Source organism: Prenolepis imparis, unplaced genomic scaffold (assembly GCF_030444845.1).
Source record: "Prenolepis imparis isolate NDT839.2.m4 unplaced genomic scaffold, iyPreImpa1.0 SCAF_15, whole genome shotgun sequence".
Lineage (NCBI taxonomy): Eukaryota > Metazoa > Arthropoda > Insecta > Hymenoptera > Formicidae > Prenolepis > Prenolepis imparis.
The window spans coordinates 6,215,720-6,238,565 of record NW_028141173.1 but is presented as its reverse complement, the minus strand read 5'-3'; the positions used below and the strand labels follow the sequence as shown (position 1 = coordinate 6,238,565).

Sequence of the window (22,846 nt, the reverse complement as noted above, 5' to 3'; positions counted from 1 at the left end):
CATTCGCGCGCCGACACTGTAAAATAATGTGCAAGATGCTCCGAATTCCTCTTTTCTAAACGAGATTGCAATCGATATCGGAAAACTATTTGATGCTGTAATTATTATGATTAATGAGTAATTGTCTTCTACTAAGGCATTTTTCACGTAATTTATTTGTTTAATCAAGTAAAAAAACCGAAGTGAGAGAAATTCTAATTATAAAATTTGTTTTGTTGCAATTTTTACACATAATATTAATTTTTTTAAAGATATTAGAATATAATATATTTCTGATTCTCTCTCTCTTTATTGTTCAACTATATGATGATTTAAGGCTCCTGGGTGCTCACCGCGGCCATATTGGATTGTAACGTCAGAGGCGAGAAAGCACACGCTGAAAATTCTTAGATGCCATTTTTTAATGAAAAGATATTTCGATTAAACAGCACTTCAGATGACTTTAGCAAACTCTTAAAAACCCCCGAAAACTATTCTTTTCCCTTTATAATCAATCAACATCTGTAAAATGATCGAGATATCAGACTTTGACATGCGGAATGACTGCGCATGTGCAAAGACCAGACGGACTGGGCTTCATAATATTACATTTTACAGCTGTTGATTGATTATAAAGGGGAAAGGATAGTTTTCGGTGTTTTTTAAGAGTGTGCTAAAGCCATCTGAAGTGCTGTTTCATCGAAATATTTTTTTATTTTGAAATGGCATCTAAGAAATTTTAGCGTGTGTTTTCTCGCCTCTGACGTCACGATTTCGACATGGTCGGAAAGGAGCCAGGAGCCTTATATAATTCGGAATAAGAACACGTAGTATAAAACGATCGAATGATATATTTTATGTCTAGTAACTTTCTCCACGGACAAATTCCGCCATTTGCAATGGACCGATGAAAAATCTCGCGCGAGTGCGACATCTTAATATTATCATATTTCAAGCCTCAAGTTTCCAGAACGCTTGAGAACGCTGTTGAGTCTGCATTGGTCATCGCACGTTGGGTTTGTTTTACGATAGTTTCACGACCTTCTCGAAGAATTCGAACAGGACCGGTGTCAAGTTCGAAATTGTTAACTCGTTAACGCATCTGTCATTCGATAAATTCTTTGTCGCGTCGAAAACGTGAAGGAGACAACACTCGAAACCAAGCGCAACATCGCACAAAATAGCTTTCGTTATTTTAATCGTAGGTTATGTCTGCGTCTATTCAGTGAATTAAAGTCTTTTAAAACATCTTTTTACACTTTATTATTCTAAATTAATATTATAAATTTGAAATTTCTGTCTGTTTCCAGAGTACTATCGGCGTTCCTAGTGCTTACTCAATTACCACTTATAAACATGGCAAAATGGGGCGAAGGCGACCCACGTTGGATCGTGGAAGAGAGGCCTGACGCAACCAATGTGAATAATTGGCATTGGTATGTTAATAAATATAATTATACTTTATGATAATTAGGATATATTTTTAAGTCATCAATATCAAAGGGGTCTTGTACACTACGGTATTTTTTGTCGAGTCTTGTGTCAAATAAGTTTTTAAGTATCGATACTTTTTTACATTTCTATCTTATTTCATATTTTTTATACACATATATCTGTTATATATAACAATTATGTTACAGGACGGAGAAAAATGCCTGTGCATGGTCGCAAGAAAAATTGAAAGAGCTTTTTATAAATTTGGAAATCAAGGGAGATGGAGGTATATATTTGTAGTTGACTATATCTTTATATATGTTAAATATTGATTAAAAAATTTTAAATAATACATATTTTCATTATTGCAATATAATTACCGTTCTCATAAATATTATTTAATTTGCAGTTTTGTGTGAAATAACAGAAATGGAAAAATGCGAAGGCGAAGCAATAGCAAATAATAGAAAGGGAAAACTTATTTTCTTTTATGAATGGAATATTGTGCTTAAGTGGAAGTCAGAAGAGAAATCAAGCGAGCAAGTTGAGGGTAAAATTAATATCCCTAATCTTTCTGAAGAAAATGACATCAGCGAAGTAGATGTAAGTATTTTTTATTAAATTGTGTCTATATATAAAATCCATTATTAAATTGAAATTGATGCATATTTTGCAATTTGTAGATTGAAATTACATTAAAAGATAGTACAGACGAAGGGGAAAAAATAAAACAATTTCTCCATACAAAGGGAAAGGATGTAATAAGAGAAAAATTGAAGAAATATGTATCTTCTTTAAAAGAAGGTAAGATGTAAACAAAGTAAGTAGGTAATAATTTTTTTAACTATGACATAAAGCGACTATTACATTTAATAGCATTTATATATATATATATAACCTCAATTTATTTTACAGAATTTTCCAAAGGGATGATACTTCCCAAAAAAGATAATGTAAAGGAAAATATTTCAAGTATAACATCTAATTTTAATGTTAAAGTAAGTACGAGATATATTTACGATATAAATGAATTTTATAAATAAATGAAAATTTAGCTAACAATTTTTTATTCTCTTTTCAGATGCAGATGAATGCTACGGTGACACCTACGAACAATCATGAAGCAACAGGATGTAAAGTCTCGACCACTACGATTAAGCAAAATATTAAGTTTCAATGCAGGGCGAACGAATTTTACAATGTCTTCTCATCGAGTGAGGTAATAATAAAATTGCAAATTATCGAATTATCGTATCTTATGGACTTATAGTTTAGACTTGAACTAAATCACGGACATGGTTGTAATGGGTTTTTTTTTTCGTAGATGGTACAAGCCTTTACGAGAAATCCGGTAAAATTAGAGGCCAAGAAAAATGGAAAATTCGAGCTCTTTGGTGGCAATATTCATGGCGAATTTATAGAAATTACGCCGACGAAGATTGTCCAAAAATGGCGCTGCAAACAATGGCCATCCGGACACTTTAGCAACGTAACAATCGATATTTCCGAGAAGAATGATCACACCGAGGTCATTTTAACGCAGACTGGCGTTCCACTTAGGTAAATATAAAAACAGTAATGTTCGGTACTATTTCTCGATATTGTCGATCAATGAGAAATTACTATGTATATACTATGTGTACTATGTATAAAATATCACGATTTTTAGCGAGGAAGCCTCTACGAAGGAAAATTGGGACAGGTACTATTGGGACGCCATAAAACGTACCTTCGGCTTCGGATACTTCATGTGATCGAAATCCGCCCTAAAGGATATTTATTTATTGCTAAGTAGAACAATGAAAATTGCGCGGACGCTTCATCGTTTCTGTGGGAGCATTGACGAATTTACGCAGTGGGAAAGAAGTGTTGTGTGTCCCGGTATGCACATTTTTACTTTGTTCTCTCTTCGTATATTTGGTACCACCTCGTGTAAGACTTTAAATTAATATCATTGCGCGCGATATACATCGCGCGGCATTGCAAGTGACACTTGTATATCTCTATCTATTATTAGATGTATATCTCTAATAAATCAAGAGCTAATGAATGAACCTAATCTGTTCTTTCCTTATGAGAACGATCGATCGTATCGAGCCATATTTTTTTAAATTCAATTTCAACTTTATCAGTTACATCATGCAAACAATCATAATTGACAATTCCACATCTTTCGTTATAAAGTATTTCTTTATAAAAAAAAACGGGCCGATAAAGCAATCAAGTCTTCTCATAAAAAGAACCGACAATTTGCGGCATGATTAGCGATAGAATCCTCGTTTAACGAGCAATTTGAACGATTTGAGGATAATATTACAATATCGGAAATGTATCGTTAAGATGAATCGAAAGCGCGATTACTATTCGTATTTTCCAATGACATCGGGGGGAATGAAACGTTTCGCATTGATAAAATCCCGTAGATCTCTCTTTCGCGGTATCCCTAATTTGGAGGCCAGGAGGACAAGACCAATGTCCTCGGTAACTAGGCGGGAGCGGCATGAATGGGCAGATCCAGAGAGAGAGAGCGCCAAATGCGCGCGCCTTCGAAAATCAAAATCAATGTAGTCCTCCGTTCGCACCGACCTGCCTGCCTGCCTGCCTGCTTGCCTGCCTGCCTGCCTGCCTGCCTGCTCGCTCGCTCGCTCGCGGATTGCCCACGCCCTTAGTGCGCCTCCCAGCGCGGACGTTGTCAGAGTGCAGTGCCGTTTGTCGTTTCCCTCTCTCTGTCTTTCTCTCTCTGTCTCTCTCTCTTCATTTCTCTCGTGTTCTCTCCCTCCCCCTTGCGTAGCGTACACAAGCGTACCCTGTGTTAGGTACGTATACGCACACTTGCTCGTCCCTCTCTCCTGCGAGTCTTCCCACCCTTTCTACATCTCTGACATCTCTCTCTTTCTCTCACACGCGCACAAGTTTCTCCGATCGGTCTCTCCCTCTCTTTGTTCCTCTACATGATTCTCTTTCTCTCTTCTTCACCCCCTTTTGGTTTTCTCCCTTGCATCTCTCGATCAAGTTAGTCGGGCAAAATCGGCCGAGAGAGAAGGAGAGAGAAAACAGGGTTAAATTACCACCCTCGTTCCAGAAGCGCTCTCTATCCACCACCACCATCGCAGTCAGTCTTTCCTCCGATCCCGCGCCAGCATCATCGGCGAGCTCGCGATTTACGTGTGGAGCAACCCTCGGTGTTCAACGCGGCTCCTCTTACGCGCACCCTCTCCTCCCATCTTTTTCCTCATCTTCTTTTTAACTCCTTTCTTCTCTCATTTTCCGAGCGAGATCTCGATCTCTTTAACCGGATCTCATCATCCCGCCACCCTCATCCAACTGTCCTCTCGCTCTTTCCTCTAAAGCACGCGTGAATGCGCGCCGCGTCCCGCCCCGAGCGTGTCGGACCGCGTTAAAACCATGCGTGTACCCGTGTAAGGCGGCTGTCAGTCGGTCGGCGACAGCCTAACGGGATAGGTAGATCGTCGCTCCTGAACGACGAGGCTCCGGAGCGGAGCAGCAGCCAGCAACCACCAGCAGCAGCGAGGATCCTTCTCGCCTCCTGCCTCGTCGTCCTCGTGATGATCTCGCGCCCGGACCGGTGCTCGTCCTCGCGCGAATCCTTCCGTCGTCGGTGATACGGGGGCACGTCGCGCGCGCGCCGATTACACACGACAGACATGTGAGTGCGAGAGCGCCTTCTCTCTTCCCATCCCCCTCGCCCTCCCTTCGCCGCCACCATCATCATCCCCCGCGGCCGAGACGCAGGAAAAGCGGAGCTTGCGACGCGACGACGAAGGGTGGCCGCTCTCGAAGAGGGAGGATCGGTCTCCTCGTCTGTCATCTCGTATCTCGCATCACCTCGCCTCGTCTCGCTCCAGGAACACCGGAGAGGATGCGTGACGCACTCGACACGGGCGAGTATAGCTCGGGGGTGTAGAAGGTGGCGGCTCTCCCTCTTTCTCTTTCTGTGTGTGCGTTCTGTTTGTACGTGCGTGTGCGTCTTTTCTCTTGATCTCTTTCCCTCTTTCTCTACTTGGTTGGTTCGCGCGATTATCGGCCGGCGTCTCGAATCTCTCCGAGTATTATGAAGAGATCGGTTTCTTTCTCTCTTCGTGTTGGGCGGGTACGGTTGGGCGAATAACGAGCACGCCGGAGCGAGCCACCCTACTTTTCTCCTCGGGGTGGTTTACTTTCTCGGCTACTGGCTACCTGGCTCTCTAGTCGCGTCGCGTCGCGTCGCGTCTCTCGCTCGGCTCGGCTCGGGCCGAGAACCCTTGAGTAACGCGATTACGGCGGGTGCGTATCCTCCTGCTGCTGGTGAAATCAATTCGGGAATCGGAGCGAGTGATTTCGTGGTAGTATAGGAGTGCGGGAGGCCGCGTCAGAGAACTTTGTCTCTCCGGTCCGGTGTTTTTTTTTTCTTTTTTCTTTTTCTTCGCGGCAGTGCTCTCTAAAAAGTCGTCCCTTGGGTGGAGAATGGACCTCTCTTCTTTAACTTGTTCCTATAAGTGCGCGAACGGATTTTGATTCAAAGATCCCTCGACGCGAGAATCCCTGGAAACGAGATAAACGGACGCGATCTTTCATCTCTCGGCAATCTTTTTCAAGGTGTGAAACATCACGTTGAAAACGAGAAGAGAAATACATTGACTCGCATCAGAGTAAGATCTCGCCAATCGTTTGGAAGTAATCATCATCCATTCACCTAGACGCTTTGCATGAGAATAATAAAACGCTCTGCGTTCATGATTTTTTTTTTCTCTTTTCTAGAGAGCACGTTGAAATAGATAGATCATATGTGTGCAATACAGATGCAATTCGCGCTGCAACTGTATACCTTGCGCTTACTTGGGTACATTTCCCACATCAATTTCGACTTTGCCAGAAACTCGCGACCAAGTTTCCGTCCCAACATCCGTTTCGCCGTAATAGTCGTAGCCCAATATTCATCGCGAGACGAAGAGATTCGTTTGCGAAAGAGATGGCGCGATCCTTTCGCTAATCTAATTGCACGATTCGACGACGCGAGAATAAAATCGTCGTTTCGCCGCGGGTGCGATAAGTCGCGTCGGCTCGTTGTTTATCTATAAAAATGCACGCGAGATTTTTCCGCGTTATTGACGAGGGGCCTGGTACGTGAGAGTTTTTCAGTATATGCGAGGGATTCGAGAATAACCGACCAAGGAACGGGGAGAGGATATCGTTTTTCATTAAAACAACGTGCACCCGAGTCGCTATTTTTCCGCGCGCGCGTGTACATATATATATGTACGTGTGTCGACTTTTACAGGTTTGTGTCTGTGTGGACGTGTGTGTGTGTGTGTGCGAGGGGCGCGGGACATTTATGTACACAACCGAGCGAGCTATTGCACGTATAAAGTAATAAATTAATAGACAATCGGCGATTTCGCTCTTTAGCCGCGAGAGTATATTTAAATCTAAAATTTCTATTTTCGTCCCGCGTGTGTGTTATCATATTTAATTGCAATCGTATTATACGATTTAAACGTTTGCATTTTCCGGGGAATTGTGGCGATTGTACGAGGGTAGTAATTTTATTATTTTCTTTTAATTCGTATATTTTATTTTTTTCATTTAATTCGTGTGTCATTCGTAACATAAATTGAAAACTGCAGATAAAATCTGTGAATCTTTTATAAAAATTAATGCAATTGTATATATATATATATATATATATATATATGTTGTGACGCTGTTTGAAAAAAATGCAGATGTGATTTAGATTAATCATAGCGAACGCAATTAAAAACGACGCTCACCGATAATTTCGATCTCGTTCGGTATCGAATGTCATGAGTCGATTGCACATAGTAGAATGCATAAGAAAGGAAATGATTCCAAGCAAGCACACACACATATTCGCGACGTTTACCTTAACGTGGGCGGAGTTGCACTTCCGCTTGTAATTCGCGACTCGCGATCGGTATCACCGACTATGCACTTCCGGCTTTACGTAAGATTATATTATAGCACTCTTATCGTATCGTCGCCGTTATGTCACTTTTGTCTCGCGTCATCGTATTAGCAAAATTTGCCGATTTTAGCCGATATACTCTGACGATATTGAGATATCGTAATTTTTTTTTTTTAAGGCATCGAAAGGACGATAATTTCGTGTATATTTATACAATACCGTGTCAATTATTCGTATACGGAGAGAATTTTCTCTTAGAATTTACCCTGAAAATCATGATAATCATGGAACAATGTGGTATGGAGAAATTCTCTGATTAATATATATTTATCATAATAAAAATAATATCTATCACAATAAAACATAAAACATGTTTGATTAATTTTACTAAACTGCATAGTAAAATTAATTAAACATGTTTTATATTTTAACGTGTAGATATTATTTTTATTGTGATAAAAATATTAATCAGAGAAATTCTCATAAAATTCTTTCCATACCATATTGTTCCATGATTATCATGGTTTTCAGGGTAAATTCTAAGAGAAAATTCTCTCTGTGTATTCTTTTTCTTCGTTACTCGAAAAATTTTGATTATTTTTAGGAAGATATAATTAATAATGACATTACGATATCGATATCCTCTTAAAGAGCGACAGAGAGATAATTCCGTAGCCAGGAATCGCAATGCGAGGCTCGAATCGGAGGACGCAACATTTCGCGTGATGTCAGACTGCAATTGCAGTTCCGGTCACATCGCACGAAAGCTTTGAATTCCCTCGGCCCGACCTCGCATTAGGTCCTTTCTTTTCAGCTGCACTTTATATTATACTTTCCGCACTCTAAGTGAAACGGTTGTAGTTCACGCTCTCGACAGAGAGAAACGCGAAAAAAGGGGAGGAGAAAGGGGGGGGGAAAAAAAAGAGAGAAAGAGGAGTGTAGACAAGTGCGGAAAGTGGCAGCCGAGGAGAGAACAGACCTATTATAATCCACGATAACAATCTGTCGCCTGTCCCCGCCTTTCACCTGAGTATGACAGCTCCCAGCGATAACGATAATATTCTCTATGCAATTTTCGCCTTATCGGGGAGAGCGAAATATTTCGTCAACTTGGGATCAGCTGATGAATCTTTTAACTGTGATAGGGGAGTTTGAAAAAAATATATATACATATATATAAAATTCCCGAAAAATGTTTGCATGCCAAAAAATGGTCTCGCGTTCGTGCAAACCTCGTATTCGAGGGAAATGTTTCTATTTGATTTTACGACGCTCAAAAAAAAATCCATTAACGTTCGTTTAAATCACATCGGAGGGCTGAACGAGCGAACGGACACCGTTATTTTAATCGCGAGTTCTATCGCTATACGTGATGTTCCATCGGGAAACGGAACACGGGAGGTTCGTCGATCTCTCTCTCTCTCGTATTCTCTAGTATTCCGAAAGAGAAAAAGAATAATGCTTCGACCTCGATTCTACGCGTCTCGAGGTGTTTGCTTCGTTCTTCTTTGACGCGAAGGCGAGGCTCTTTGGCGCGATCCTATAAAGGGTGTATCAGAAATCGCGCACTTTCTCGCAGTCGTTCGGATTCTCAAAGAGCTTCCAAGAGTCGATCTGTTTTTAGCGAGAACTTGTTCGGAAGATTTAAGATTAGACGAACTTTATACCTCTCCAAAGCCCGTTCGCTATCAACTCTATCGTTCCCAGCTCAATTTCTTTATAACGTATATATTTCTTATCGCGTCTATCTACTTTTTTTAATTCAAAATTGTTTTTCCTTCTATTTATATATATATGTATTTATTTCAATCTTCTTTTAGATCTTCTCGCGTCGTGTATTAGAAGCGTTATCGGATAAACGTTCTTCAAAGTTTTGCCGCTCTGAAAGGAAAGCCAGCTCAAAATTCTCATCTCTCTCTCTGGAGAAGTAGATCGCAGACGCTGCTGCTTCTCCGATGCACCTTGTATATATCGACGAGAAATACCTGGCCGACGACCATGTCTTATACTCCTGCACCGAATTAGGTTGTACATACATCTACCGTTTTCTCTTAAGAGACATCCCCGACCTAGCTGCTGCTGCTGCTGCTATCGCCGATATATAGTCCGCTTCATCGTCAGGTATGGCGCGCGTTAGAAGTAATTCGATCGACATGTCCCATTTATGTCTACTAGCGAGCAAAATGTAATAAAAGCCGCAGCGGTAATAGCGAGGTGCCACCTGTTTCATCCTGGGAAAATGGGGAGGTAAATGCGCGACGATTGATATGCGATTCTTTTCCCCCGATCAAAATCCCTTTTTTTTTTTATTTTTTATTTTTTTTATTATTCTTAATCCGGCAAATCTCTCGGCGACGATATAGAACGATCCGATCTTTGATGCGATTACACCGAAGCATCTCTGCCCAATTTACGTTCCATTTGCTAAATTCATATTATAATCAATATATGGCTCTGATTACATTAACGCGATCGGGTATTAATTTGAATTTCGGAAGCGGAATTTTCTTGTTCAAATATAAAGCGCGATGAATTGTATTATATTCGTTAATAGCGCATCCAACATGTGCTTTTTTGCCCTCCGTTCCCTTTCATTCGAGATGAATGTTTAGCGTGTCCGACAATAAGTAGCGCTTATTATTACGCTCCTCCGTAACCTTTCCGCGAGCGGGGAACAAAGAAGTGTTCTTCATTAATGAAATATCAAAGGTTATTAACGGCGGTCTCGGTATGCTACTATCCGATAGACTTCGATTTTCGAAACGCGAGCATTCTCTCGAGAGGAGAGGAAACTTTTTACATCCGGAGAGAGAGAGAGAGAGAGAGAGAGAGAGAGAGATCGGTTGACGTTAACGACGACCTGTGCGCGATCGGGGACGGCCTGTAAAAATATATGCACGGCACAATTTACGCGCGTGCAAGGAAAGAATGTACGTCGCGTGTGTATATATATATTTTTTTTTTCATCGGCAAAAAGAGCAGCGTATCGGAAAATTTATTTATAGTTTAACTGTGTTGAACAGCAGGACAGCCGCAACGACTCGCCGGCTGTAGCGCCTCGTAATAAGCAGATTGATGTGTATATAAGTGGATCACGACCTTCTGCTATTCTTTTCCATTTACCAACTAGTCGTTAATGTGTCTTGCGCGCGCGTCGTCTTCCTGTAATATAAAAGTAATAGCGCGTTCTCGCGCGAGACGTCGCGAGGGCATCTCCTGAACCCTGAAGACGCGCGATCCCGAGTTGAAAGCTGATCGAAAGGATCGAGAAAGAGAGAGGGACTTTTTGTTAATACCGAGACTTGGACTTAGTTAGCCGCAATCTATCTCGGATCACGTATATCCCCGATATATACTCTTGTAATAAAAGAAGCGGCGCAGGTCGACCGAAATCGATAGCCGATAAAAGTGTTTACATTATTACACGCGGTTGAAACATTATTTTTACATTTTCCGCGAGCCGGTGCATTTTTACAGATCCTTCTCGGGATAAATAAATCTTTACGAGGCTCAATCGCGATCGCCTTTATACATATGCGATAGAACGTCGCTAAAATATTAAAGAATGATAGCTTCTCTTCTCCACGTTACTTTTTACATTCTTTCCATCGCTTTTTGCATCTGTTTCCTCTTGTTATAGAATTATTCCAAAAAATGAACACGTTTCGATTGGCAACTTTATACATTAGATTGCAAAGTACAATAAGCGACAAAATGTTAAACAGCTGTTTGGAAAGTTTCAAAAAATTATTTAGACACTTATCTTTTATACATACAGGATGTTAAAAAATTAGACCGACAAATTTTGAAAAGAAATGAAAGACTTTAAAATAAACATTTTTTAATACTATGATTCTCTACGATGTTTCGTTTTAATATTACATGTATGAAATAGGGGAGTTTGTGACTTAAACAATAAACCAACATACAAATAAAAAAATTAAATTATATCTTAATCTTGAAGAAAACGCGGAACAAATACATAAAAGTGATTCACTTTTTTTTACAGTAAATGCTGAAAAATTACTGCATTAACTTCAATACAAAGGTGACAAGTTCAAAAGTCACAAACTCATCATGTATAATAGTATTAAAATTAAACGTAGAGAAAATTAGTAATTAACAAAAAAAAAATGTTTACTTTAAACTCTTCTTTTTCCCTTCAAAGTTTGTCGGTCTAATTTTTTAACACCCTGTGTATATATATATATATATATATCTTAAAATATTAAAAAGAGAAAGAAAGGCACAGAGCCACAGAAAAATTTAGTTTGCTTCTTCTTTTGCCGTCTTTTTTAAAATATTAAAACAGTATCTCGTAGAAAGCTTCAGCTATTCGAGCAATTGTACGTCCTTATTTATTTCTATACGCGAGAACTATGATATTATTCCGCGCTTCGGTACAGCACGTGGGAGCCGAAGAAGAACTTCAACGTCCGATCGCGCGATACGGCGAGCATTGTGCATTACGTATTATTAGACACGCATCCTGGCAGCGAATAATCGCGAGCGGCCTACCTATCCACTTAAACGGAGAACATCGCGGACACGCGTGACGTAAGCGATTTTAATACTCATCATCCACCGTCCATATACCCTATATCTCTATATATATATATATATATATATATGGATGCGCGCGAAGTAGATCTCTTTTAAAGGATCCCTCCGCATTGTCCGCGATGAATGCGGACACGCAGTTATCTGCACGCGGCAATCCGCGTAGCTGTCACTGTCGTTATTTTAAATAGCATTATGGCCGTTTCTGTAAATACCAGCCTGGTGGTGCCTCGGATAAGGATGAATGCTACAAGTGCTCGCGAGAACGACTACCATAGTTTCCATTTTCATTGTTTAATTGCGCACCGAGACTTTTAATTTAAGGATTCAAATCGATATTTATTAATATTACGGGTCAACTTGGCTTCACTCTTTCTGTTGTCAAATTGACAATCGTTGAATAATTTCTACCGGCGCGATTCTTTCGACAGCTTGGTCCTGAATCAGAGACAAAAGATCTGTTCTTTTTAGCTGAACCAAGCTGAACTGGCTGCACTAGTTCAGAGGGTATCTTTAGGGCTTTTCTTTTTAGCCGAACCAAGCTGAACTGAGTACACTAGTTCAAAGTTCTTTTTCCTTTAAATGTCGAGTGAAAAAGATACCCTAAAAGGTCTGTTCGTTTTAGCTGAACCGTGTGTGGCTGCTCTAGTTCATAGTTTATCTTTTTCCTTCCAATAGGTCTGTTCTTTTTAGCTGAACTGGGTGCACTAGTTCAGAGGGTATCTCTTTCCTTTCAATGTGGAGAAAAAAATAAACTCTGAACTAGTGCAGCCAGTTCAGCTAAAAAGAACAGATCTGATGTCGAGTAAAAAACTCTAAACTGGTGCAGCCAGTTCAGCTAAAACGAACAGACCTGATGTCCTGCGACATCTTGAGGTAACTTTGCTTCGGGGCGTGATTTTCCGGAATCGCTTCCGCTGATACACAAGTAGCGCGAGTCGTCTGAAAATCGTCTGGGCGTATTAACAAACTAATTAAGGCCAGAGTGTTCGTTATACCGATAGCACGGCGTTAACGAGACCGCGCGTCTCTATGCGTTTCTATATTTATTTATGGAACAGGTCACACGTGAGACGGCGATGTAGGGTCAGCCAGCAGCTATCCTATCCCGAGAGCAAGAACGTCCCTCTCTCTCTTTCATCGCGTTATAGCACCTATTCTCCAGCGGATCGGATATATGCCGCGAGGCGTTGTATAACAATAGTGTTACACACATTGTGACACGTTCCCTGAAATGAACCGACGCCGACGGGGACCGTCAAAGTTTTCCGCTCGAACGCATAACCGCTTTTACGATCGGTAAAACCGAGAACGCCGGCTGGAAGAAATCACGCGTGGCGCTTAGCTATCCGTGTTAATCCTCCGATGTTCGCTTATACGATGTGTCACAAGGTCGATCGACGTTTGAATGAGAATAATTTTCATTCGTCTGCAATTAACTCCTTTTTTAAAGATGCAATTATACGATTCCCTAATATTTCTTCTGGCGAAAAAAAAATTGAATCGTTAACGCGACTAAAAGTTCTCTCGTGAAAAAAGGAACCGTAAAGTGTAAAGAGTAGCGATAGCGCTATCGCCAACTTTTTGGCAAACATCCACTACCGCAATTTAAATGTCCCGGGACCATCTTTAACGCTCCGTTGCACTTTGATAGCATTTACCGCCTCTAATTTCCGGACTGTACATGCAATTTTGCGATGCACGTGTTTACGCTTCTTGAAATTTTTATTTTCAGCAGTAGAGAGAATCTGCCAAGTAAAAGAGGGAAGATCGTCCGAGATACGTGAGATGTTTCTAGGGGTCTAGACGTCTCTATTAAGATATTCGATTCGATAAATTCTTCATATATATATAGTCCTCGTGCGAAACGAGGCTATCTGGAAGGATGAACAATTGAAAGCGCCTCGTTAGACGGCGTAAGGTAAAAATTACAAGCCCGCATCGATTTTCGAACGACGTCCCGTCACTCGCTTCCGATTATCTCGACGCAGACACGACGCCGTTCGACCTTCGCAAACGTTACGAGAGAGAGAAGCTCGATAACCGAGTTGTTCGCGCCTACTCGCCGCGCGAGAGGAACACACTGTCGACGGAAACATTAATACCACAACGAATAACAGCGAAGTACATTCGCGCTTTTGTTCTTATTCGCGGTAAATGTCGACTGGCGTAAAACGCCATTGATCCAGATATACGTGCGCTGTAACATCCTCATCGATTCCTTCTCCGCGGCTTCGACTTCTCCCTCTGGTCTTCGCGAGAAGAGGGAAATTGACTCGGGAATAATTCTCTCGCGAGAATATATTGAATAAATCTAGAGGGATTAAGAGGAAAGAGCGTTTACATCGAGAAAACTTGTTTATACGCTCGCAGGATGTAACGCGGATATAAAATTATAGAGAGACGGTAGGGGAAGAGCTACTTCAGCTCTCTCTCTCTCTCTCTCTCTTGACGTAAATATATTTTCAAGACGACTTCCCAGCTGGAGAAAAAGCTAAAAGAGCGCTCGGCTTCGGTGTAAATGCGACTGTTTAATCCTTAGGAGGGGCGGGGCGTTTTAATCTAGTATTCGCGAAGCCCTCCCGCTATAAACTTGTATTCGCAAATAATTTAAATATCGCTGGCGTTTCTATAATTACAGGCGTCGAGCATGCCATGCGCACTTAACGGGGAGGTAATCGCGTTGCACACCTGGCGCAACATGCATCCTTCCACGCCCTTGCCGCAGCAGCAGCTCGACCGCCTCGCCAGGGATATCGAACTGGCCGCATTCGATGAGGAATCTGTCGCAATTATGGCAGTTATCGAGTACGTTATTTCCCCTTCGTATATCGTCCTTCCAGGTGTCCCTTCGCGGTAAGGTTCTCGGAAACTCGGGGAAATTTTCCCCGCAGGCCTGGGGAAAATCTCCTTCGATCGTTTCTCTGCGAGACGAAGAAACTTATTCGGAGGGGTCAGAGAGAGGATTTGAAGAGTATTCTTGTTTTTTTCTTCTCGAGTCATTTTTAATTTCAAACTTTAAACCCGCTCGAAATGAGATACAGGATGAATCTTGATTACTGGTTCTAATTTCCCAAGCTTAATTTGTGCAAACGATTTTTTTCTCTTGGCGTATCGATATAATACTTTTGCTAAAAGAGAAATATATATAGCTCCTCTGTGAATCTCCTTTTTTAATATCCAAGTAAGTAAGAATTAAGAGAATCGTCAAATCGAGGAGGGATGGGAAATTATTATTTATTAGCGTGTGCGGATACAAATTTTATTTACTCCATCTCCGCGCGCTTTCTGCGCTCGTAAATGTCAGCTAATTGTACTAAATTAACAGAGACTTGACGACGAGATCCTTTCGGATGCGCACGCAGACTAGGATCTAATTCGCGACACTCGCAAAATTTCCTGCGCGTATTAAGGCCACGTTCACGGGACAAGTGAAATACGTCCGTAATTGGAGCGACGCCGCGCCCCGCCGGTCTACATCGAGTCTTGTTCTACTGCGAATTCGCTCCGCCGCCACGCCGTCTTCCTTCGACGGAACGCGATCGAATTGTGCGATTCTGGACGATAACAAGCCGGAAACTTTATGCCAATGCTCTGCTCGTCGCTTCCACAATGTTATCCCGTGTGTAAGACGCGCACGTTACCTCGAGACACCTCGCTATTCTCTCAAACATATATACATATATATAAATTAACATATGTAATATATATATAAATTTATTTATTCAATTATATATATAATATATATATATATATATATAAATTTATTTTATATAATAAATAATTTTATAATATAATATATATAGTACGTATAATTATATAATTATATATATAATATATAATAATGTGTATATATATATACATATATACATACACGGTTGAAAAATTAGACCGACAAATTTTGAGGGGAAATAGAAGAATTCTAAATAAACATTTTTTATTAATACTATTTTTCTCTACGACGAATTTAATTACAACTACATAGTATGAGATATGAGTTCATGAATTTTAAGTTTGTCACCTTTGAAGTTAATGGATAATTTTTTAGCATTTACTGTAAAAAGAACGAATCATTTTTATGTATTTGTTCCATGTTTTTTTTGTTCAAGATTAAAATACAATTTAATTTTTCTACTTATATATTTGTTTATTGTTTAATTTCTATTTCATACAAACTTCTATTTTATACCAGTAGTATTAAAATTGCTAGAGTAGAGAAAATTAATATTAACAAAAAATATTTATTTTGAAATTCTTTACCCTTCAAAATTTGTCGGTCTAATTTCTTAATATCCTGTATATACACATATTTATTATATAATATTATATATAATTATATAATTATACGTATTATATATATTATAAAATTATTTATGTACTATTTATATATGTATATTATTGATTCGTATTTGGAATGGCGGAGACAAGGTAAAAAATTTTCTTAACAAAAGAATGGAAAGAGAACTTGCGAAAAATCTCGATGGCCTCTGCTTTCGCGGAATGCAAAGACTCGATAACGAGACAAAAAAATAGTCCAATGATCGATAATTTGTTTTCTCGCACTTGAATCCTCGATGTTGACATTGGCATTAAAAGACGCGAACGCTTGATGCGGAACGTTCTCTTTTTTTCCAGTTCTCACATATACGACACGTCTTGTTTGCGAGAGGGTTGAATAGTGAAGTAGCTCGTTCAAGACAAATAGTGCGGTTTAGGCGAAAAAGTCGCGCCTTTTGCGCGCATCCAGCCGCGGAAACAGAAGTGGAAGCCCCGCGGCATCGGTTGCGCTTCTCACGGTTTACCTGTCGTGCCAAAGTACGACAAAAGAATTCCTTCTCTCTTCCTCTCCTTCCTCTTTTTTTTTCTTCTTTTTTATCACTCTCTAGAGTGCCTCTCGGGGTGAGGAAGGATCGAGGATTAAGACGGCTCGTCCGTCGAGCGAAACAAGACGCGAGCACTCGTGCGTCGAGATCATAGACAGCTGTGTTCGCGAGAAATTCATCCAAAGGGGGATGCGGGAACTATATTTTGCTTATCAGAAATATAAGAATTAAATCACGCGGATTTGTTTGTATGATAATTTCATTAATTTATCATCGTACAGAAATAAACTCGTGAATGCGTTTCTATAACTGTTACGCAGCTTTTGACGTTCGTACCGTATAAATTCTCTGAAACATGAATAAACATCGATTTAAATAAATTGATCTGAGAGAAAGTAAAATATGCATATTAAATGTCCATAAAAAATAAATGTTGACAAATATTCGCGCGTTAATATATGATTTCGTTTTTTGACACGTCTTCTTACTATCATCATACAATTGTATACGATTCTTCGGTACATCAGCTCTCGTCTGTCTTTGCTCGCAGACTCGATGTCTCCGCCGAGGGGAGCAAGCGTGGGATGTAGTTGACACTACCTTCCACCTAGCGAGAGCAGGACGACGACGGAGGTGGAGGGGGACGAGGAGGAGGAGGACGAGGACGAAGACGAAGAGGCGGAAGAAGAGAAGGGAAGAGATTGCGACGGTAGCATCGGCGGGGACGCCGTCTACGCCGGGTCCCGGAATCCCGCGACGAGGAGGACCGGAAGCGTGGCGTTCGCGCGTTCGCGCGTACGTGCGTGCGTGCGTACGTGCGTGCGTGCGTGCGGGCGGGCGTGCGTGCGCGCGCGCGAACGAGCGCGTGGGCGAACGCGCGCATGTTAAAGGGCGGCCGAGAGAGTGAAGGCGGGCTTCTTGCGGAGGAGTGCCCCGAAGATCGGGGTACAGCGGGAAACGCCAAGGATCGCGAGCGAGAGCGGCATCAGAGGACGCGCGGTCGCCCGCGAGGATAGGTAAAAGACGAGGAAACAGGGAGAGAGAGAAAGAAAGAGAGAGAGAGTCAGACATGAACGTTACTCTGATGGTGGAGGTACCCGGCAATGACAGCTACAACGTCAGCACCAACGGTCTCGACTGCGGCGGTGAGCCCCACTCGTACGCGATATGGGAGCGTGTGATGATAGTGGTGATCGCCGTTTTCCTCAGTCTCACTACCGTCATCGGCAACATAATGGTCATGATATCGTTCAAGATCGACAAGCAGCTGCAGACCATCTCCAACTACTTCCTCTTCAGCCTGGCGGTGGCCGACTTCGCGATCGGCCTAATCTCCATGCCTCTCTTCACGCTGTACACGGTGCTCGGTTACTGGCCGCTCGGGCCCCACGTGTGCGACACGTGGTTAGCCCTCGATTATCTCGCGAGCAACGCCTCGGTCCTTAATCTGCTCATCATCAGCTTCGACAGATACTTCTCCGTCACGCGCCCGCTCACCTATCGAGCCAAGAGGACGACTATCAAAGCCGCCGTCATGATCGGTGAGTGATCACTTTGCATCCAAGTGAAATGTAAATGTTATTCTCTTGGGAGTTTTGTTACTTGTGATGAATCGCGATGCATCCAATAGGCTTCGGTGACAGAGATCGCAGAATTAAAAATCGTGAAAAATCGTTTTCGTTAGGATCCGCCTGGGGTATATCGTTGCTTCTTTGGCCACCCTGGATCTACGCGTGGCCGTACATCGAGGGTCAGAGGACTGTGCCGTTGACCGCGTGCTACATCCAATTCATCGAGACGAACCACTACATCACCTTCGGCACGGCCATCGCCGCGTTTTATGTTCCTGTCATGATAATGATAATTCTGTACTGGCGGATCTGGAAGGAGACGGAGAAACGGCAGAAGGATCTGCCAAACTTGCAGGCCGGCAAGCAAGACGCGAGCAAGCGCAGCAACTCGAGGTGGTAACTAACGCTTTCAATCGTTTCTCCCTCCGAAACTTGTCGTCAGCACGTCACCAAAAAATAAAACGCAACCCCTGCACAAGAGAGATGGTAACGCATTGCCCTGATTTGATGTGACACAGGAGATAGAGATGCACCGGTTAATGAGCGGTCAAGAAGTATCGTTAAATTATTCAACTTTTTTCCCTATATTATGGTATTATTTTAGTCACGCATTTTTCACCCCCTAAAATAAAATATCTCAAATTAAATGGCCCTTCCTTTTGTTACTTTGATGTTTCCTATTTGTTTGGTCTTGATTCTCGTTCAAACTTTACGAGTCTACAAATTTCGTTATTTATTTTAATGTTTTCTATTCGTTGTTTAATCTTAATCTCGATAAAAATATTTTATAGCAAATTAATATAAGGAAATACTTCTCTTTTCGGCAACGCGAGTAATATTTTGCGAATAAAGTTCGCGAAGTCGAAAGGACCATTGCGATTCAAAGTTGCTCATTGTCACACATTTTCCATATAGCGACGAGGCTTTAGATATGGAGGATTGTAGAAGACAGCGAAGCGAGTCGAGCACCGGCGAAGACGTCTCGCACGCCACGCACATCGCCGTTTCCTACATTGATAAGCACTATCCGCAATACAAGAGCGTAAGTTTTCCTTACAAGCGCCGTAAAAGAAAATTAAAACTCTTCATTTGTGTGTACAATCGCTGACTCAATTATTATCCTTCGATTACAATCTTATCTCGTTTTCGGACAAGCAGCACAGGCCGTTCTCCTGGACCTGGCTGAAGATGTGGTGCATCGCATGGTGGCACAGCGGGCGCGAGGACGAGGACGACGACGAGGATATCGCGGGACCGGAGAGCAGCCGCACCGGAGCCGGCTACGAGGACACGCTCACGCCGCTGTCGGCCGAGACGCCGCTTCCCAGCACGGTATCACGATGTCCCTCCCTCAGCGCGATACAGGCCACGGGAATCGCCCTGGACAAAGCCGCGGCCCAGCACGAGTACAAAAGGTCGATACGGCCGCCCGATCTCAAGACTATCTCCAGCGATTCCGTACGTAAAGCTTCTACTAGAGCTTGCAAGGCACCAGCATCCAGCATTATATTTCCAAAAGCGACAATTGTACTATCTTTTTGTCGAGAAAAATTAAAATCAATTGGAACCGGTTATTGAAGGAACCGATAGACACGCGCGCGCCTCTTCTTTCTTCCAGGTTTATACGATTCTGATCAAATTACCGAGCAACGGCGGCAAGTACAGCGAGGGGCCGAGCATAAAGATGATCCACGACGAGTCCGTGTCGATCCAGCTGCACAGCATGATGGAGGACAGCGAGGACGACGGTGGCGGTGGCGGTAGCAGTGGTGGTGGCGGCGGCGGCGGTGGCCTCACTGTCGGCGGTGCCGGCAAGGTTTTCCGTCTAGGAGGCGGACCGAGCCCGTCGACGGTCGCGCTGAGGAGGCCGTCGCAGATGCCGGACATCAGGATACCGTTAAACGCCAAGAACATACCGAAGGTGCTGACGACGGGCAAGGGTATACTGAACAAGCAACCGAACAAGAAGAAGAAGAAGCTGCAGGAGAAGAAGGCGGATCGCAAGGCCGCGAAAACGCTGTCGGCGATTCTGCTCGCGTTCATCATCACGTGGACCCCGTACAACATCCTGGTACTCCTCAAGTCCATCACCGCCTGCTCGTGGTACATACCGCAGGAGCTGTGGGACTTTTTTTATTACCTTTGCTACATCAACAGTACTGTGAATCCAATGTGCTACGCGCTGTGCAACGCGGCCTTCCGCAGAACCTACGTGAGGATTCTCAAGTGTAAGTGGCACAGCAGGAACCGCGGCACCGGCGCGGGCGACCACCGGGGATGATATCAGTAACCGATGCGTACCTCAATCTTTTCGCATCGGTCCAAATCCAAATCCCCGCCCCGCAAAGCTTCCACATCCCGCAGAATTGGAAGTCGGCGACCGCGCGTTCGCGCGAATAATATGCATACACACCCGCGCACACGTACACACATACTCATAATACATATACATACGCAATGCTGCATTATTATTATTATTATTATTGTTATTATTATATTGTCGTTTACTTTTCCTCCTTTTTGCGCGTTTCTCAGAGCGCACGAAGAAACGAGGAAGCGAGGAGACCGGCCAACTGCCGCGAATGAGTTTGGCGCTCGCGACTGCCAAACCACCCTGTTCCTATTCGATGTCGTTCGAGTACGTCCGATCGTTCGGGCCGATATCCTTATTCCGGTCCCGGATCGTCGGATCCCGCGACGACAATATGTCCGATCGGCCGCTCGTGCACTTTCTCGCTACGTAGAAAAACTGACACTCGGGTTTTCCTCGGACGTGTTGTTTCTCTCCCCGAGTGATATCGAATCGCGAAGAAGAAGAACGAGAGAGATTAACCCCTTGACGACTTCGTTTCCGCGCCGACAGATCGGACGCGCTATTTTTCACAATGGAAATTTATTAATCGTCGATAATATAATTACGTTGATAATATAATTATCCCTCAACGTACAACAACGTCTCGGAGAGTTTGATGCTCCTTCTCTCTCTAGTATAATTGCGTTACTGTATAATTACATTGATGTTCGTTAAAGTATATGAAAAGAATAACGTGCTAATGGATCCTCGTCGGGGGGTTAACGATATGACACACCGGTCGACGCGAGCGGGTCCTTACGCATGTAAGAACGGTTTGCTCACAATATTCTCGCGGATAATATCGAATTTCTACCATGTGCCGATATCGATTGTCTATAACGGGTCGCGTGAATTGTTAATACACTGCAGTGGTTCTTAATCTTTTTTTCGGTCGCGGTCCCTCTTTCAGAAACCGAGGGTTCTCACCCCGATTCAAAACTTTCGAAAGTGCAATAATCTGTCATCCGACGCTGTGTCACTTCTTTATCGGGAGAAAAAAAATGACGAGGAAAGAGAGACGGACCTGTTCGCGTCGCGATAGGAAGCGCGAGTCGGTCGTCAACGCACTAGTCAAAACGCAGTTCCGGTCTCCGAGTTTCGCAAGAAGTAACGCGACGTGGACGATACTGCCATGAAATATAACGTTCATTAATATCTCTCCGAATCGCGCGAGGAAACTCCTACGCGCCTTTTCGGAATTACATTACGTGTCCGGTGCACTCCGGCTGCATCCGGGTGCACCGGTGTCCCCCAACGCGGTTCGCCGCCGTCGTCTCACCGGAAGCAACTCGCTGCTTCCGGGAAACTCCTCCCTTCCTGGAAGAAGGAGAGGAGAAGCGGCGACGGTGGCGAGTGGCGGCGGGGGATTTAGACACGAAGAAAAAAAAGCTAAGTCGCACAAGAACCTACTTAAGTAAAAAAAAAAAAAAAATAAATATATATATATCGAAAGGATAACGAGATATGATATTTATCTCTGTACGTCGCGCGGAGCCGCGACGGGCGATGTAAACACTCGATGTAAATTTTACGACGTAGCGAAGTATGTAAAACTGTAAATGAATGTGTTTAAATGTAATAATGTGCAGGGAGGGAAGAGCGATGAGGGTGAGATGTAGATGATGACGATGGCTGGCAGCCGCCAGCGGAGGATATATACGGGAGGATAATTAGCGATTAGGTGAAACGAAAGAGGGAGAGAGAGATTAACGCTAAATCGAATTCTTCCGTAAAACTAAAAATAACATTCTAATTATACGTGCCAAACGAAGCTTTAAAAGATTATACCAAGATTATACGGCGAGAAAGAGACAGCTAGACGGAGGCGAAAAGGGAGGAACGTCGTATAGAGCGCATTTTCGAGGCTACTTGAGAAACGATACCGAAGAAGTATAGTTAATATATAAAGAAAAAATGAAATAAAATAAAACAAATAAGATAAGAGCACTGTGTCGACGAGCGATACACGACTTTAGCGATCGAAGAAGGCTCTCGTAAAGTAATCAAAGTCAATCGTACGCGCGCCGACATGCCTATAGTGACTATCAAGACTGCGAGCTCTTCTCATCTCTCGATCAATTTCGCAATCGTTCCCTTCAATTGTATATCGAATATACATTACAGATTTTTTTTATTACATTTTATTGTATACTCGTTATTTTTCGCGCAATTATTTATTTCTCACGAGGCACACGTATTTCCG

At 42.6% G+C, this 22,846-nt stretch overlaps 2 protein-coding genes across 5 annotated transcripts; both read left to right on the top strand.

The window, feature by feature from the left end:
* The first annotated feature begins 942 nt into the window (after window positions 1–942).
* On the top strand, window positions 943–3,467 carry LOC145946185 (activator of 90 kDa heat shock protein ATPase homolog 1). Its single transcript, XM_083055701.1, has 9 exons — window positions 943–1,180; window positions 1,290–1,415; window positions 1,620–1,699; window positions 1,823–2,016; window positions 2,097–2,217; window positions 2,329–2,411; window positions 2,495–2,632; window positions 2,738–2,973; window positions 3,083–3,467. The coding sequence occupies exons 2-9, from the start codon at window positions 1,336–1,338 to the stop codon at window positions 3,165–3,167; spliced, it is 1,017 nt and encodes a 338-aa protein (XP_082911827.1). The 5' UTR covers window positions 943–1,180; window positions 1,290–1,335; the 3' UTR covers window positions 3,168–3,467.
* A 345-nt stretch (window positions 3,468–3,812) lies between these two features.
* Machr-a (muscarinic Acetylcholine Receptor, A-type) lies at window positions 3,813–22,079 on the top strand. 4 transcript variants are annotated; one of them, XM_083055699.1, is made up of 6 exons: window positions 3,813–5,080; window positions 17,270–18,260; window positions 18,404–18,686; window positions 19,206–19,332; window positions 19,449–19,748; window positions 19,909–22,079. In XM_083055699.1, exons 2-6 carry the CDS (start codon window positions 17,789–17,791, stop codon window positions 20,569–20,571), a joined length of 1,845 nt encoding a protein of 614 aa, XP_082911825.1. In that variant the 5' UTR covers window positions 3,813–5,080; window positions 17,270–17,788; the 3' UTR covers window positions 20,572–22,079. The 4 variants fall into 4 exon arrangements, with proteins under 4 accessions (XP_082911825.1, XP_082911824.1, XP_082911826.1 ...); XM_083055698.1 differs by lacking the exon at window positions 3,813–5,080 and adding an exon at window positions 5,112–6,009; XM_083055700.1 differs by lacking the exon at window positions 3,813–5,080 and adding an exon at window positions 6,045–6,062 and having other exon boundaries at window positions 18,404–18,683.
* Window positions 22,080–22,846: the final 767 nt, after the last annotated feature.